A 19,235-nucleotide genomic window follows, 5' to 3' on the forward strand; every position below is an offset into this window, starting at 1 on the left:
AAGGAGAGAGGGAGGAGAACAGAGGGAGAGAAGTAAAGAGAAAGTACGGGAAGGGGAGGAGAGACTACGTCTTTCTCCTCTCTCTTTCTGTCTCTCTCTCTTATACACATACTATCTCTCTCTCTCTCTCGTTCTCTCTCCTCCCTCTCTCTCTCTTATACACTCACTATCCCTCTATCTCTTTCTGCTTCTCCTCCTTCTATCTAAAATTCCTAGGGCTCTGTGTTTTCTGGCCGATGTCCATGGGCTGCTAGGTAAGAGCTCTCTTCCTGCTGCTTTCGTCATCCCTCCCTCCTTCCCCCCTTCTATCCCACCATTTTATTTATCTCTATCTACCAGTTCTATCCCCTTTTCAATCTCCCTCTCTTGTTTGAACTGAATTCTTTATCGTATTCTTCTCTTATCTATCTCACTCTTTCTCTCACTACAGTACTCCAACAGGTGTCCAATCAGCTCTCTTCATTGTACTTCAGTGAAGGCAATCTCTCTCTGTCTCTGTCTCTCTCTGTCTCTCTCTGTCTCTCTCTGTCTCTCTCTCTCTCTCTGTCTCTCTGTCTCTCTGTCTCTCTGTCTCTGTCTGTCTCTCTGTCTGTGTCTCTGTCTCTGTCTCTGGCTGTCTGTCTCTCTGTCTGTCTCTGGCTCTCTGTCTCTGGCTGTCTGTCTCTCTGTCTGTCTCTGGCTCTCTGTCTCTGTCTGTCTCTGTCTGTCTCTGGCTCTCTGTCTGTCTCTGGCTCTCTGTCTGTCTCTGGCTCTCTGTCTGTCTCTGGCTGTCTGTCTGTCTCTGTCTCTCTGTCTGTCTCTGGCTCTCTGTCTGTCTCTGGCTCTCTGTCTGTCTCTGGCTCTCTGTCTGTCTCTGGCTCTCTGTCTGTCTCTGGCTCTCTGTCTGTCTCTGGCTCTCTGTCTGTCTCTGGCTCTCTGTCTGTCTCTGGCTCTCTGTCTGTCTCTGGCTCTCTGTCTGTCTCTGGCTCTCTGTCTGTCTCTGGCTCTGTCTGTCTCTGTCTGTCTGTCTGTCTCTGTCTGTCTGTCTCTGGCTCTCTGTCTCTGGCTCTCTGTCTCTGGCTCTCTGTCTCTGGCTCTCTGTCTCTGGCTCTCTGTCTCTGGCTCTCTGTCTCTGGCTCTCTGTCTCTGGCTCTCTGTCTCTGGCTCTCTGTCTGTCTCTGTCTCTGGCTCTCTGTCTGTCTGGCTCTCTCTCTGTCTCTGGCTCTCTCTCTGGCTCTGGCTCTCTCTCTGTCTGGCTCTCTCTCTCTGGCTCTGGCTCTCTCTCTGTCTCTGGCTCTCTCTCTGGCTCTGTCTCTGGCTCTGTCTCTGGCTCTCTCTCTGTCTCTGGCTCTCTCTCTGTCTCTGGCTCTCTCTCTGTCTCTGGCTCTCTCTCTGTCTCTGGCTCTCTCTCTGGCTCTGGCTCTCTCTCTGGCTCTGGCTCTGGCTCTGGCTCTGGCTCTGGCTCTGGCTCTGGCTCTGGCTCTGGCTCGCTCTCTGTCTGGCTCTCTCTCTGTCTGGCTCTCTCTCTGTCTCTGGCTCTCTCTCTGTCTCTGGCTCTCTCTCTGTCTCTGGCTCTCTCTCTGTCTCTGGCTCTCTCTCTGTCTCTGGCTCTCTCTCTCTCTCCTACTGTCTCTGTCTCTGGCGCTGGCTCTCTCTCTGGCTCTCTCTGTCTCTGTCTCTCTCTCTCTCTGTCTCTGTCTCTGGCTCTCTCTGGCTCTCTCTCTCTCTGGCTCTCTCGCTCTCGCTCGCTCTCTCTGTCTATTTTTCTCCATACATTTGTTAGTTACAGTGAGTATCATAAGTATTCACATTTCACATTTTGTTGCGTGACAAAGTGGGATTAAAATGAATTTCATTGTGATATTGTCATGTAATTGATATGCACAAACCATTATGTCAAAGTGAAAAGAAAATTCTACAAATGTTAACATTAATAAAAATGAAATAACTAAAATATAGTTCTCAAAAGTATTCACTCCTTTTGTTTAGACAAGCCTAAATTAGTTCAAGAGTAAAAATTGTCTTAAGAAGGCTCCTCAGTCAAGTATTGAATTTCAAGCACAGATTCAACTACATAGACTTTTTTGAAAGCCTCATAAAGAAGGGCAGTGATTGGTAGATGCGTAACAATAGCAAATAAGACATTGACTATTTCTTTAAGTATGGTCAACTGAATCATTATGCGGAGGGTGATGTATTAAACCACCCAGACACAAGAAAGATACAGTCGTCTTTCTGAACTGAGCTGCAGGACAGGAAGGAACCTGCTCAGGGGATGTCACCATGAGGTCACTGGTGATTTTAAAACGGCTATAGAGTTGTGAAGGTGGAAAACTGAAGATGGATCAACAACATTGTTGTTACTACGTCCTTATAAGGCTTTATGCAATACCATTGCAACATTATATGCATGTATAAAGGCTTGGTTTTTAGACACAGAGACAAAGTGCATATGCTGTTGCATAATGCCTTATAAGGACATAGTGGGATGGAGAAATTTGACGAGAGAGACGGACGAAGAGGAAGAAATAGAAGAATATAACTTTTACAGAAAGTCAGAACAGACATAACTAACAAACGTATGGAGAGACATTCCCTAAAAAAAATTAAATGAAAGAGAAAAAACAGTCTTATGACAAACAGCAGGAAGACATAGAAAGGAGAAGGTGGGGCTCTGGACCGGTCTTATGACAAACAGCAGGAGAGACATAGAGTGTGGATGAAATAAAGGAGTAGAGAATAGTAGAGAAAAAAAACAAGAAAAGGGGAGTTTATGAGAAAAAGGGAGTGAGGGAATGGAGAGAGAGAGAGATAGGGTACGATACAGCTGAGATTTGGAAGAGGAAATGAAGGAGAGAAAGAGAAGAACGGAGGGAGGGAGAGAAGCAGTGAAAGAGGGCAAGAGAGAGGCGTTAGTGGGGTATGATAGAGCTGAGAGTTAAGGCAAGCCACAGGAAGGGAGAGAGAGAAGGGAGGAAGGGATAGGAGTGAAAAAGGGCAAGAGAGCGGTGTTAGGGGTTATGATACAGCTGAGGATTTGGAGAAGAAATTAAGCCACAGGAAAAAGAATGAGAGAGAGAAGGAGGGAGAGAAGAAAAAGGGAGGGAGAGAAGGAGTGAAAGAGGGCAAGGGAGAGGCTTAAAGGGGGTACGATACATAGGAAAGGAACGCCACAGGAAGGAGAGAAAGAAGGGAGGGAGAGAGAAGGAGTGAAAGAGGGCAAGGGAGAGGCGTGTATGGAAGAGGGAGAGGCCAGCTCAGGGTGCCGTGGAAACGAAGGTTTCCTGTCTAAGGAGGAAAGAATCTCTCATCTCAGGGTGTGTGTGTGTGTGTGTGTGTGTGTGTGTGTGTGTGTGTGTGAGTGATATACTGTACTCTGGAGCTAAGGGGTATAGAGGGGGGTCTGCTGAGACTGCTTGTGGTGCAGTGTGTGTGTTGGGTGGCGGGGGATCAGTAAGGGGGCCTGGGCATTCTGCCCAAAGGGAGGTCATTGAGGAAAAGAGTGAGAGGAAGGGGGAGCCGTGTGTGTGTGTGTGTGTGTGTGTGCATACATACATATGGTGGCGTATGTCCATGCCTCAACAATACTCTGAATAGCAGTGTGTGTGAGAAGTTAGGGAGGTTCTTATGGAATGCAGAGCCACTGTTGTGAGTTGGCACGCAGTGAGAAGTGTGTGTGTACTGTATGTCTACTGTGTGTGTGTAACTAACTGTAGCACTGACTTCATTGTGGTGAGGAGTCTGTTCTATATTACTGTATATTGGAGATCTTTTCTATATTATAGAATTGCAGTGTGTATCCCAACAGGTTTACACTTATTCCAGTTCAGTGGGTTTACTGTAAAAATGTGTTAATATCACAGAGTAGACTTTATGGCTCTAACAGCCCTGTAACCCTTCGTTGACATTAATGTGTAGCTGATGAGGGAAGCTTTAATGAAAGAGGTCAGTAGATGAAAATGCTGCCTTTGTGAATAAATAAATGAAACCGTGTGTGTGGTGTGGGTGTGTGTGGTGTGTGCGTGTGTGGGTGTGTGTGTGTGTATTGTTTTGAAGCTGGCTGCAGCTGGTGTAGTATAGCAACGTCTCCCCCTCAGCACCTGAACTAACTGTTACTGACCTCTTCTATGGAAGCTTCCACCACCAGCTACACACTGATGTCATTGACAGATCCGTGTTAGACTCTGACCTCACACAGTTACTCACATAAATCTGGAGTCAGGATTTGACGCTCACTAAGGAGTTCACTGGGTCAAAGCTTTTTTGCTGACTCTGGAAAGCGGGGGGACTGTGTGTGTGTGTGCACATATGCAAGTGTGTACGTACACATTTGTGTGTGTGTGAGTGCAATGCATACTGTGTGTATGCGTGCGTTCGTACAGTGTGAGTGTGTGTATGGGGCATCTTAAGTGAGCGTTTGGTTGACAGGTCAGACGTGTACTCTTCGCAGCATGCTGTGACACTGGGTGGAACTTCCCCTAGTCTTCCACTAGCGTTTAGCAGCTCTAACAGACGTCTAGTTCTCTCTCACAGAACCACTGTACTGTACAGGGAGTTGCTGACGTGTGTGTGTCTGAGCGTTTGAGAAAATGGGACAGTGTGTGTGTGTGTGTAATTGCACATTTACGAGAGGAATAGGATGAAAGACAGAGAGATAGCAAGTGGGCTTGTTGAGGCAAGTGTGAGTGGGTGTATGTGTAGACTTTAGTGTAGAGGGGAGTGTGGAGGGGAGGTTAGAGGGGAGTGTAGATGTGTGTCGAACATGGGAGGCCCAAGGGAGACACAATTATCTCATTCAGACACACACCACACTGTCCCAGTCTGTTTCTCTATGGGAGGTAGAGGGGGACAAAGGCTTCTCTGAGAGCAGCTTCTACAAAGAGCAGCTGACCCCATCCCATGGCTCAGTGAGGAAGTGTATGGGGCGAACAAACACACACTCTGCCCTGTACTCATCCCCCCACTCATCCAGCCCCTCACCCTCCCTATATCCAGCCCCTCACCCTCCCTATATCCAGCCCCTCACCCTCCCTATATCCAGCCCCTCACCCTCCCTATATCCAGCCCCTCACCCTCCCTATATCCAGCCCCTCACCCTCCCTATATCCAGCCCCTCACCCTCCCTATATCCAGCCCCTCACCCTCCCTTATCCAAACCCTCACCCTACCTTATCCAGCCCCTCACCCTCCCTTATCCAGCCCCTCACCCTCCCTATATCCAGCCCCTCACCCTCCCTATATCCAGCCCCTCACCCTCCCTTATCCAAACCCTCACCCTCCCTATATCCAGCCCCTCACCCTCCCTATATCCAGCCCCTCACCCTCCCTATATCCAGCCCCTCACCCTCCCTATATCCAGCCCCTCACCCTCCCTATGACCAGCCCCTCACCCTCCCTATGACCAGCCCCTCACCCTCCCTATATCCGGCCCCACACCCTCCCTATGACCAGCCCCTCACCCTCCCTATATCCGGCCCCACACCCTCCCTATGACCAGCCCCTCACCCTCCCTATATCCAGCCCCTCACCCTCCCTATATCCGGCCCCACACCCTCCCTATGACCAGCCCCTCACCCTCCCTATATCCAGCCCCTCACCCTCCCTATATCCAGCCCCTCACCCTCCCTATATCCAGCCCCTCACCCTCCCTATAACCAGCCCCTCACCCTCCCTATAACCAGCCCCTCACCCTCCCTATAACTAGCCCCTCACCCTCCCAGTCTAGCCCCTCACCCTCCCTATATCTGACCCCTCACCCTCCCTATAACCGACCCCTCACCCTCCCTATAACCGACCCCTCACCCTCCCTATAACCAGCCCCTCACCCTCCCCATATCCAGCCCCACACCCTCCCTATATCCAGCCCCACACCCTCCCTATATCCAGCCCCACACCCTCCCTATATCCAGCCCCTCACCCTCCCTATATCCAGCCCCTCACCCTCCCTATATCCAGCCCCTCACCCTCCCTATATCCAGCCCCTCACCCTCCCTATATCCAGCCCCTCACCCTCCCTATATCCAGCCCCTCACCCTCCCTATATCCAGCCCCTCACCCTCCCTATATCCAGCCCCTCACCCTCCTTATATCCGGCCCCTCACCCTCCTTATATCTGACCCCTCACCCTCCTTATATCTGACCCCTCACCCTCCCTATAACCAGCCCCTCACCCTCCCCATATCCAGCCCCTCACCCTCCTTATAACCAGCTCTCACCCTCCCTATAACCAGCCCCTCACCCTCACCCTCCTTATAACCAGCCCTCACCCTCCCCATATCCAGCCCCTCACCCTCCCTATAACCAGCCCCTCACCCTCCCTATAACTAGCCCCTCACCCTCCCAGTCTAGCCCCTCACCCTCCCTATATCTGACCCCTCACCCTCCCTATAACCGACCCCTCACCCTCCCTATAACCAGCCCCTCACCCTCCCCATATCCAGCCCCACACCCTCCCTTATCCAGCCCCTCACCCTCCCTATATCCAGCCCCTCACCCTCCCTATATCCAGCCCCTCACCCTCCCTTATCCAAACCCTCACCCTCCCTATATCCAGCCCCTCACCCTCCCTATGACCAGCCCCTCACCCTCCCTATATCCGGCCCCACACCCTCCCTATGACCAGCCCCTCACCCTCCCTATATCCGGCCCCACACCCTCCCTATGACCAGCCCCTCACCCTCCCTATATCCAGCCCCTCACCCTCCCTATATCCGGCCCCACACCCTCCCTATGACCAGCCCCTCACCCTCCCTATATCCGGCCCCACACCCTCCCTATGACCAGCCCCTCACCCTCCCTATATCCAGCCCCTCACCCTCCCTATATCCAGCCCCTCACCCTCCCTATATCCAGCCCCTCACCCTCCCTATAACCAGCCCCTCACCCTCCCAGTCTAGCCCCTCACCCTCCCTATATCTGACCCCTCACCCTCCCTATAACCGGCCCCTCACCCTCCCTATAACCAGCCCCTCACCCTCCCCATATCCAGCCCCACACCCTCCCTATATCCAGCCCCTCACCCTCCCTATATCCAGCCCCTCACCCTCCTTATATCTGGCCCCTCACCCTCCTTATATCTGACCCCTCACCCTCCCTATAACCAGCCCCTCACCCTCCCCATAACCAGCCCCTCACCCTCCCCATATCCAGCCCCTCACCCTCCTTATAACCAGCTCTCACCCTCCCTATAACCAGCCCCTCACCCTCACCCTCCTTATAACCAGCCCTCACCCTCCCTATAACCAGCCCCTCACCCTCCCTATAACTAGCCCCTCACCCTCCCAGTCTAGCCCCTCACCCTCCCTATATCTGACCCCTCACCCTCCCTATAACCGACCCCTCACCCTCCCTATAACCAGCCCCTCACCCTCCCCATATCCAGCCCCACACCCTCCCTATATCCAGCCCCTCACCCTCCCTATATCCAGCCCCTCACCCTCCTTATATCTGACCCCTCACCCTCCTTATATCTGACCCCTCACCCTCCTTATATCTGACCCCTCACCCTCCCTATAACCAGCCCCTCACCCTCCTTATAACCAGCTCTCACCCTCCCTATAACCAGCCCCTCACCCTCACCCTCCTTATAACCAGCCCTCACCCTCCCCATATCCAGCCTCTCACCCTCCTTATAACCAGCCCTCACCCTCCTTATAACCAGCCCCTCACCCTCCCCATATCCAGCCCCTCACCCTCCTTATAACCAGCCCTCACCCTCCCTATAACCAGCCCCTCACCCTCCCTATATCCAGCTCTTCACTTCATATAACTGTTCTGATATTTGACAAAAGGCACTGTTGATCAAGATGTTTGTGTGGCTGTCACATCCTTGATGGTGTGTGTGTGTGTGTCTTTGTTATGGTCTCGAACATTGTTTTGTGTCTTGCGTAATAAAATGTTAAAATACTTTAATTTGCTGTAGTGTTTTTACATCCGTGTCTTAAACCTGTGTGTGTGTGTGTGTGTAACATGATGTGCGTGTGTACTAGGGTTTTTGTTATGTGTGTAACAACTATGTGTGTGCAAAAGCTCTTGTGTGTGTGCAACATTTGCGTGTGTGTGCAACATTTGCGTGTATGTGTGTGTGTAACATGATGTGTGTAAAGGCCTCTGTGCGTGCGTGTGTGTAGAATGATGTGTGTGTAACGTGTGTATGTAACGTGTGTGAAAGCTCTTGTTGCGTGTGAGAAAGTTGCTTCTGAACAAACCCAGTCCCACCCAGTTGATGGAAATATGCACAGAGAGCCATGTCTCAATGCTACAGTTAATTGCCTGTGGCTACTGAGGAAAAGCAGTTTGGATCTGGGTCATGCTATTGTATTCATGCCCAGTAACATACCATCATTTAGCTATAGGATTACCATCCCATAATATTTAGCTATAGGATTACCATACCATACCATAATATTTAGCTATAGGATTACCATCCCATAATATTTAGCTATAGGATTACCATCCCATAATATTTAGCAATAGGATAACCATACCATAATACTTAGCAATAGGATAACCATACCATAATACTTAGCTATATGATTACCATACCATAATACTTAGCTATATGATAACCATACCATAATACTTAGCTATAGGATAACCATACCATAATATTTAGCTATATGATAACCATACCATAATACTTAGCTATAGGATAACCATACCATAATATTTAGCTATAGGATTACCATACCATAATATTTAGCTATAGGATTACCATACCATAATACTTAGCTATATGATAACCATACCATAATACTTAGCTATAGGATAACCATACCATAATATTTAGCTATAGGATTACCATACCATAATATTTAGCTATAGGATTACCATACCATAATATTTAGCTATAGGATTACCATACCATAATATTTAGCTATAGGATTACCATACCATAATACTTTGCTATAGAGTAGGATTACTATACCATACAATAATACTTTGCTATAGGATAGGATAACCATACAATAATACTTAGCTATAGGATAGGATAACCATACCATACCATAATACTTAGCTATAGGATAACCATACCATACCATAATACTTAGCTGTAGGATAACCATACCATACCATACCATAATACTTAGCTATGTGATTACCATACCATAAATCTTAGCTATAGGATAACCATACCATACCATAATACTTAGCTATATGATAACCATACCATAATACTTAGCTATATGATTACCATACCATAATACTTAGCTATATGATTACCATACCATAATATTTAGCTATAGGATAACCATACCATAATACTTAGCTATAGGATAGAATAACCCTACCATACCATAATACTTAGCTGTAGGATAACCATACCATAATACTTAGCGATAGGATAGGATAACCATACCATAATATTTAGCTATAGGATAACCATACCATAATACTTAGCTAAAGGATTACTATACCATACCATAATATTTAGCTATATGATTACCATACCATACCATAATATTTAGCTATAGGATTACCATACCATAATATTTAGCTATAGGATTACCATAATAGTTAGCTACAGGATTACCATACCATACCATAATAGTTAGCTATAGGATTACCATACCATACCATAATATTTAGCTGTAGGATTACTATACCATAATATTTAGCTATTGGATTACCATATCATAATATTTAGCTATATGATAACCATACCATAATACTTATCCTATAGCTAAATATTATGGTATGGTTATCCTATTGCTAACCATACCATACAATAATACTTAGCAATAGGATAACCATACCATACCATAATATTTAGCTATAGGATAACCATACCATAATACTTAGCTGTAGGATAACCATACCATACCATAATATTTAGCTATATGATAACCATACCACACCATAATACTTAGCAATAGGATAACCATACCATAATATTTAGCTATATGATAACCATACCATAATACTTAGCTGTAGGATAACCATACCATACCATAATATTTAGCTATATGATAACCATACCACACCATAATACTTAGCAATAGGATTACCATACCATACTACTTAGCAATAGGATAACCATACCATAATACTTAGCAATAGGATAACCATACCATAATACTTAGCTATAGGATAACCATACCATAATATTTAGCTATAGGATTACCATACCATAATATTTAGCTATAGGATAACCATACCATAATACTTAGCTATAGGATAACCATACCATAATATTTAGCTATAGGATTACCATACCATAATATTTAGCTATAGGATAACCATACCATACTACTTAGCAATAGGATTACCATACCATAATACTTAGCTATAGGATAACCATACCATAATATTTAGCTATAGGATAACCATACCATACCATAATATTTAGCTATAGGATTACCATACCATATCATAATACTTTGCTATAGGGTAGGATTACTATACCATACCATAATATTTAGCTATAGGATAACCATGCCATAATACTTAGCTGTAGGATAACCATACCATACCATAATACTTAGCTGTAGGATAACCATACCATAATATTTAGCTATATGATAACCATACCATACCATAATATTTAGCTATAGGATTACCATACCATAATATTTAGCTATAGGATTACCATCCCATAATATTTAGCTATAGGATTACCATACCATAATATTTAGCTATAGGATTACCATACCATATCATAATACTTTGCTATAGGGTAGGATTACTATACCATACCATAATATTTAGCTATAGGATTACCATACCATATCATAATATTTAGCTATAGGATTACCATACCATACCATAATATTTAGCTATAGGATAACCATACCATTCAATAATACTTAGCTATAGGATAGGATAACCATACCATAAATCTTAGCTATAGGATAACCATACCATAATACTTAGCTATAGGATAGGATAACCATACCATAATATTTAGCTGATCCTGATCAGCTGATCTAACTGGGGAGTAGTTAAAGGAAAGACCAGAGTTGTTCCTAATCAGCTGATCTGACTGAGGAGTAGTTATAGGAAATATTGGAGTTGATCCTGATCAGCTGATCTGACTGGGGAGTAGTTATAGGAAATATTGGAGTTGATCCTGATCAGCTGATCTGACTGGGGAGTAGTTAAAGGAAAGATTGGAGTTGATCCTGATCAGCTGATCTGACTGGGGAGTAGTTATAGGAAAGATTGGAGTTGTTCCTGATCAGCTGATCTGACTGGGGAGTAGTTATAGGAAAGATTGGAGTTGATCCTGATCAGCTGATCTGACTGGGGAGTAGTTAAAGGAAAGACCAGAGTTGTTCCTAGTCATGTTAGATGGTTAGAAAAACTCCTGTTCTACTAGTGGAAATGTGATTGTTTGTTATTCTTTGATTGGTCATGGCCTTCACTAACGAGCATTATGATTGTCCCTTCTCTACTGGTGGGTGGGAATACTATAGTTGCCATGGTGTCATTGGACGAGCCTTTGGACCTGAAGCTTCCACAGGCCAATGGGAGGGTCAGGTTGGGAAAGAGGGCGTGTTCGGCCTCCATCTGTGCCCCCCTCAGTGCCACACGACAACGTCTGCTACGTAACCTACCGATGACCTACCCCTCACCACCTCCCTCTCCAGGTAATCTCTCTCTCTCTCACTCACTCACTCACATAAATCCCTCTATTCATTTCTCGTTGTCTTAGAGGCCAGTGAGTCCATGTGTGTCCCAAGTGGCACCGTATTCCCTTTACAGTGCACTTGGCCCATATGGCTCTGGTTAAAAGTAGTACACTATTTAGGGAAAGGTACCATTTGGGACATGGACCACGTCTGAAATCAACATCATGCTCCTCTCATTACCCGCTGTTGTATACACTTAAAATGTTGTTATGGAGTGTGAGTGTGTCATTATGGACAGCAGAGTGGCACTGCAGCTGAACACTCAGTATTATGCCAATGACAGCCTTGCTAACCAACGATAGCCTCGCTAACCAATGACAGCCTCGCTAACCAATGACAGCCTCGCTAACCAACGACAGCCTCGCTAACCAACGATAGCCTCGCTAACCAACGATAGCCTTGCTAACCAATGACAGCCTCGCTAACCAGCGATAGCCTCGCTAAACAACGACAGCCACGCTAACCAAAGATAGCATTGGTTAGTAAGGCTATATAAGTGGTGTCAGTCTGTGTCTTTGTGAGAGACTGAGAGAGAAAAGAGAGACAGAGAGTGTGTGTGTGTGTGTGTGTGTGTGTGTGTGTGTGCTGCTCATATGTACTATACATGGCTCTCGTGTGTGTGACCTCACCCCAACTCCCCCCACCAGGTACCCCCCTGTACCACCAGGAGAGGGCAGGTTCCTGCACCCCCCCTGCCATGGACCTGAGTCTCTCCCCCTCCTCCCGCCATGCACCCTCCCCCTCTGCCTCCCCCTCCTCACCCCTGGACTACCCACCCAGCTGCAGCCCAGCCACACCCATCTACTCCAGGGTAAGTCAGCGTGTTTCCACAGGAGGTTGGTGGCACCTTCATTAGGGAGGACGGGCTCATGGTAATGACTGGAGCGCAGTAAGTGGAATGGTATGAAATACATCAAACATGTGGTTTCCATGTGTTTGATGCCAATCCATTTACTCCGTTCCAGACATTATTATGAGCCGTCCTCCGCTCAGCAGTCTCCACTGGTGCGTGTGTGTGACAGGGAGGAAGAAGTTGCCCTAGCTACAGATCTAGGATCAGCTTATACAACTCCTCCCAAGCATAACAGTCAGGGGGATAATGCAAACGTATCTTAGGTCAGTATGTGTAGGGGCAACTTGATCCTTTCCTGAGTCAAACCAATGTGCAATGATGGGTGGGGTGACAGCCGGGTGAGCCTGTATGTAATAAACTTGGGCCTGTATTCACAAAGCCACTCAGAGTAGGAGACTAACTTATTCATTATGATTTAAGAAGGCAGAATTGATCCTCGATGAACACTACTTCTCTGAGACGCTTTGTGAATACGGCCTGTTGTGTGAGAAACATTTGAAACAATTTCATGGTGACAGTTTTATTTAACACAAAACTGATCTATTTTGCGTCTGAAGGGAAAACAAGATTTAGTAAGAGAGAAGAGAGTTCTCTCTATAGAGCTTCTTAGTATAGAGGTTCATCTTAGTGAGTGTGAGTGTGAATGCGTGTGTGTGTCTACGTGTGGCAGGCAGTCTGGTCAGAATGTGGGATAGTTGATTAGTGAATACACTCCACACATAGTGGACAGAAGTGAATTAAATCTGTAGTGAATCTAATTTGGCAGCATGCTGTCTGCACACAGTCATACTGTGGTTCTCACTTAATCAGATTTAAAACAGGGCTGCAGGGGTAACGGACAGACGGACGGGCAGACAGACAGACGGGCAGACAGACAGACGGGCAGACAGACAGACGGGCAGACAGAGTGACTGCCCTTAGTTGACACACTCATCATCATTCTCCTCACTCTCTCACTCTCTCACACACTCACTCTCTCTCACTCTCTCTCACTCTCACTCAGGAAGCAGCTCTCCCTCGTTACCTGGAAGGCGGTGCTTCTCCGCAGGGCTTCCAGATCTTCTTGCCAATCGGAACCACAGGGGGCGGGTTCAACCTGCCCTCCTCCATGTTCATTAGTCAGCCCGGGGAGAAGCGGGCGTCACCCGATCCCTCATCGGACGAGCAGCTGGCCTGCCATTGGATGAAGGTATGCGATTGACATGTGGACAGGAGAGGGGGTGTGTGTGTGGACGGCATAGAGTACCCTGGGGTGCATTCAGAATTGTAACGTTGCAAAACTCTTTGCCACAGTTTACTGTTTATACCTGTATTTGCTTTGTACTCACACACTCATAATGCTCTCGACAAATGTACATCCATCCATCGATTCATAGCACATTACAATCTGGATTGCACTGCGACAACTGTCAGCATGTACTTCAAATGTGTGGAAGTATGAGTATGACTTTTCTCCTTCTATAAAACATATACAGCATATATCATATGCTCAGCTCCAGTTCACTTACCTGAAATGCTCTAGTCTAAATGGACTCTTTCCCGTTCTCCCTCTCACTCGCTCTCTCTTTCTCTCTCCTTCCCTTTCTCTCTACCTCTCCCTCATCCCTCTCTTCCTCCCTCTCTCTCTGCTCTCTAGTGCCACCTGCTGTTTGACTCGTTACAGGACCTGGTGGATCACATCAATGACTACCATGTCAAACCTGAAAAGGATTCTGGGTACTGCTGCCACTGGGAGGGCTGTGCCCGCAACGGGAGGGGATTCAACGCCAGGTAAGAGGGGCTTATTCTTCAGCGTGTAGGTATGAGGGTCTCTGATCTTCAGATATAAAGGTGCCCCTAATCAGATTTAAAAGTGGATTAAAAAAAAATCGGACTCTTTTTTTTTTTTTTAACAAATTACTATAAAAACATACACTGAGTGTACCAAACATTATGAACACATGCTCTTTCCATGACATAGACTGACCAGGTGAATCCAGGAGAAAGCTATGATCCCTTATTGATGTTAAATCCACTTCAATCAGTGTAGATGAAGGGGAGGAGACAGGTTAAATACGTAGTTTTAAGCCTTTGAGACAATTGAGACATGGATTGTGTGTGTGTACCATTCAGAGGGTGAACGGACAAGACAAAATATCGAAGTGCCTTTGAACGGGGTTTGGTAGTACGTGCCAGGCGCACTGGTTTGTGTCAAGAACTGCAACGCCGCTGGTTTTTTCACGCTCAACAGTTTCCCGTGTGTATCAAGAATGGACCACCACCCAAAGGAAATTCAGTCAACTTGACACAACTGTGGGAAGCATTGGAGTCAACATGGGCCAGCATCCCTGTGGAATGCTTTTGACACCTTGTAGAGTCCATGCCCCCGACGAATTGAGGCTGTTCTGAGGCCAAAATAAAAGGGTGGGGGGGTGCAACTCAATATTAAGGGTGTTCTTAATGTTTTGTACACTCAGTGTATATTCACCACTTATGTATGTGTGTAAAGCTTTATTCACTCTGTGTGTGTGTGTGTGTGTGTGTGTGTGTGTGTGTGTGTGTGTGTTTCCCCCCAGGTACAAGATGTTGATCCACATCAGGACTCACACCAATGAGAAGCCTCACCACTGTCCCACCTGCAACAAGAGCTTTTCTCGCCTGGAGAACCTCAAGATACACACACGCTCACACACAGGTCAGTACACACACACACAGGTCAGTACACGCGCACATACACACACACAGCTCAGTACACACACACACACACACACACACACACACAGGTCAGTTTGATTATTTTTGCTAAAGAACAGCTGTTTATTTCCCCTCCTAAAGGCTGTCTCGCGGGGTTAAGAGTCCGCTGTGCTGTTATGTCTCTTTGTCAGAACCTCTCGCCGTGTTTTTTTATTGTGGTTGTGGGTTACTTCGGGTCGGATTAAAGGCATGCATACATGTCGCACACACAGGCATATAATCTTTAATGCATGCATACCGTCATTCAAAGATGCTTTTCTGGCATACCTGTCCAAGAAGAAATGCTAACACCATATGCATTCCACAGTCTGAAGATCTGTCAGTTGACAAGAAATTTCACACCCATCCTTCTCTCCTCTTTCCCTCTCCCAGGAGAGAAGCCGTACATCTGTCCGTACGAGGGCTGCAGCAAGCGCTACTCCAACTCCAGCGACCGCTTCAAGCACACGCGCACCCACTACGTCGACAAGCCATACTACTGCAAGATGGCTGGCTGCCTTAAACGCTACACCGACCCCAGCTCCCTCCGCAAACACATCAAGGCCCACGGACACTTCGTCGCGACCCAGGAACAGGCCTCCTCGGTCGGGCTCGGGGTGTTCCTCAAAGGGGGTGGTCTCCACGGAGGTAATGGTGGAGGGGTCTCCGAGATGGGCTATGTCGGCGGGGCCCATATTATCCTCCCAGGAGGGGCCGCCGTGGCTTCTCTCCTAGGGGGACACCATCTGGGGGCCTCGCTGCCCCTCTCGGCCATGTGTGGCCCCCTGGATCTCAGCGGACTTGGTCACCCTGGAGCCTCCTTGTTCTCACTAGGTAGGGGAGGTGGGGGATTGGGTTGGTGTGATTCCTCCCTGCTCCCCTTCGGACTCTCGGCTGCATCCGTGTTTGGGCTGGCTTCCATGGGTCTGGGGCGGCTAGGGAGAGGGGAGAGCAGGAGGGAGGGGGAGGAGGAGGACGGGTGTGAAGAGGAGAGGGAGGATGAGGTATTGAATTTGTCTGCGGGAGGGTACGGAGGGACAGGGGCGGGGCGTGACCTCCCTTCCTGGGTGGTGATTCAATCCCCTGGGGCGCTGGTGCTCAAACCAGCTGTTGTCAGCTAGGGCCAGGGTGTGTGTGTGCTCAGCTTGTGTGTGTGTTCAGCTTGGGACACATGCTCACATGCCTATTTCTATGATCAAGGGACAGGGTGTGTGTGTAAGTTTCTGTGTGTGTGTTTGTGCCTAAACGATGCCTCGGAGCTGACAGTTGGTGTGTATGTGTGTGTGTGTGTGTGGGGGGGGGGTAGGTGCTTTATGAAAGCTGCGTGGGGGTCAAAGGTAATTCTCCTTTTCAGACATGAAAAAATGATCATTTCAACACAAAACAGTAACAGCAGGCTAAAGAAAACAACAAGAAAACTATGGAAATGTACCTCAAACATTCCCTATGGACTTTTTCAATTGACTTTTCCCAATGGACATCCCTAATTGACATTCCCAATTGATTTGTGTGGCAACGCAGTTGGATTTATGTAATCACCATTATAATGTAAAGAAGAAGCAGCTGTTATTGAGAGAATTGAGGTAATATGCTCTTGTATGTTTTGTTAGGCTCTGTGCTGCATACAAATGATGACTATCTATGGACTATAACGATAACAGCTACTGTTCGTCTGGATAGTCACTATAACAGTGGGTTTTATATCAGTGTCTTTACCTATTATGGCCACCAGGGGGAGGTAGAGAGCCAGGTAAATTCTGTCTAATCTTTCTAGCCTCACATCAGAACTGAATTGTTCTGTGTAGAAGTTGTCTGTAGCCACAGATCCTGGGTCAGCTTACCATCCTTAACCGTTAAAAAATGCAAAACTGACCTTAGATCAGTGTTTAGGGCCAACTTTATTCTCCTTCCTCCCCCTCTACTCAGACTCACAACAACAAACAGCCTTTAAAATCCCCTGTAGGGGATAGGCTCCTGAGGTTACAAGGTAATCAGTGGAAATATGTGGTACACACTACAGAGTGAACACAGTCTTGTTGAAGCATGTTGGATGTCAAACTACATTCTACATGCATCTGTGGAGTGGATTCTAACTTCCACTTTAGTCAAACGTTGATGACAATGGGAGACTAAGTTCAAATGTAACTGGAAGTTTAGGATTCGCCTTTGTTATTTTTTAAATATTTTTTTTACACAGGCATGGTTAGGGGTAGCCTTCACTCATGTTACCCGGTTACCCTGGGGTCCTCTGAGCTAAGAATGTGGTATTTAGTTCCATTGTCATGTAAAATAAAAAAAATAAACTGCCACCTGCATAGTTGTACGGTTGGTTGCCAGGACAACAGAGGTGTGGTTTGGCTATGATGTTTCGCTGACAATGACCCGCACCTTCCTCTCCCCTCAACCAACCTACTTGACCTGCAGTGGCTTCACACACCTAGGCTGCATCTGAAATGACCCCCTATCCCCTGTATAGTATTCCTTAAAAGGTAGTGCACTGTAAAGGGAATAGGGTGCTATTTCAGACACACACCTCATGTTTTATGACTGACGATCAAATCCAATAATGTTGAATGAATTAAGCTTAAAATATCTTGTATGTTTTTATCCTACAAACGGATCAAATCTGGTGTGGTCCGAACGAACAGCCTTTAAAATATTCTGTAGGAAATAGACTCCTGAGGTTACAAGGTAATCAGTAGAAATCTTTGGTACACACTACAGGGCAAATACAGTCTTGTTGAAGCTTGTCAAACTACATTCTGAATCTATCTTACATAAGCATTTACATACCCCCCCTTCTCAAGTTTGTATAGGTATGATATCTCTGTTTCTTTTCATCACTTGTGTAAAAAAATGTTTTATTTGTCTTTCTGGTTAAGACGAGACGTTTCTGTTGAATGTTGAAGTTGTTCCTCTCTCTACCGCAACTAACTGCCATCTTATTTCGTCACTCGGTGACAATGTGTGTGTCCCAAATGGCACCCTATTCCCTATGAAGTGCGCTACTCAGTAGTGCACTACATAGGGAACAGGTTGCCATTTGGGGCGCATACAAAGACAATGATCCTATATCAGGATCTACAAACCCAACGATGACGCATTAACCCTTTGTGCGACAGACATTTCTCAATAAAGCCGACAAACCTCATAAAAGTATTATTTGCTAGTTGCTTATCCAACACAAGGTAGGGGCTTGTTATTTGATCTGCACACCTTACCTGGCATCCAGTATTATTGGCCAAGTTAGGGATTTCTATTTGATCCAGGTTTTATTGATTAGATAAGTAGACCAAATGTAAACAGAAGTGTGTACATAACTGTGTAGTACTTATAATAGCTTCATTATTTGTATTTATTTACAGACAAATCACACAAAATAATACTTAGTCGTTGTTGTAAGTAGAATGTAACAATGTGCAACTCCTCCATGCCAGTTGAATTTAAATGTAGTTACAAACCAGGAACTGTAAGGTTGATTGGAAAAACACGAGACTTTGGGTTCCCATATTGAGGTAACACAGAAAGTACAAATAGGACAGAGGTGAATTTACATATGAAGTCTACACATGCGCAAAGGGTTAACGTTAGACTATGGTCTACCTATTGCAGGCCAGCATCTGATATCATTTCTTATCCTCGTTTGCACATTAAGATTTTCTATTATTATTATGTATTTTTTTATGTTTCCAAGTGCCTTGTATGTATGTATGTATCATAAGTGAAATATACCGAAAATACACACAGCACATTCAATGAAGTACAGGTACATGTAATGCAAATGTATAAATATAGGTATTTTTTCCCCACGGTCAACGCTTTCATGACTGACTGTTTAAAGAGTTGACAAAAGGTGTGATTGGTGACATAGCTTTGTGTGTGTTCAGTTTTTTTTTTACGAGGACTGTTAAACGGAAAATGTCATTAATGACGATGACGTGACGTCAATAAACAATTAACAAATCAAGTGGCATTGTTGTGTCACCTGTGTGTGTGTGTGTGTTCATCAACTCTCCTGGGTTGTAGGCAGGTGGCGTGTTATGCCGTGTGTGTGTGTGTGT

The 19,235-nt window shown here is 46.2% G+C and overlaps 1 protein-coding gene across 1 annotated transcript; it reads left to right on the top strand.

Annotated features, from left to right (window-relative positions):
* Positions 1-231: 231 nt before the first annotated feature.
* LOC106590410 (zinc finger protein GLIS2) lies at positions 232-19,141 on the top strand. The gene is made up of 7 exons (XM_014181422.2): positions 232-254; positions 11,394-11,567; positions 12,257-12,420; positions 13,466-13,651; positions 14,099-14,232; positions 15,018-15,136; positions 15,568-19,141. Exons 2-7 carry the CDS (start codon positions 11,399-11,401, stop codon positions 16,293-16,295), a joined length of 1,500 nt encoding a protein of 499 aa, XP_014036897.1. The 5' UTR covers positions 232-254; positions 11,394-11,398; the 3' UTR covers positions 16,296-19,141.
* The last annotated feature ends 94 nt before the right edge of the window (positions 19,142-19,235 follow it).

This window comes from Salmo salar, chromosome ssa02 (assembly GCF_905237065.1).
Source record: "Salmo salar chromosome ssa02, Ssal_v3.1, whole genome shotgun sequence".
Lineage (NCBI taxonomy): Eukaryota > Metazoa > Chordata > Actinopteri > Salmoniformes > Salmonidae > Salmo > Salmo salar.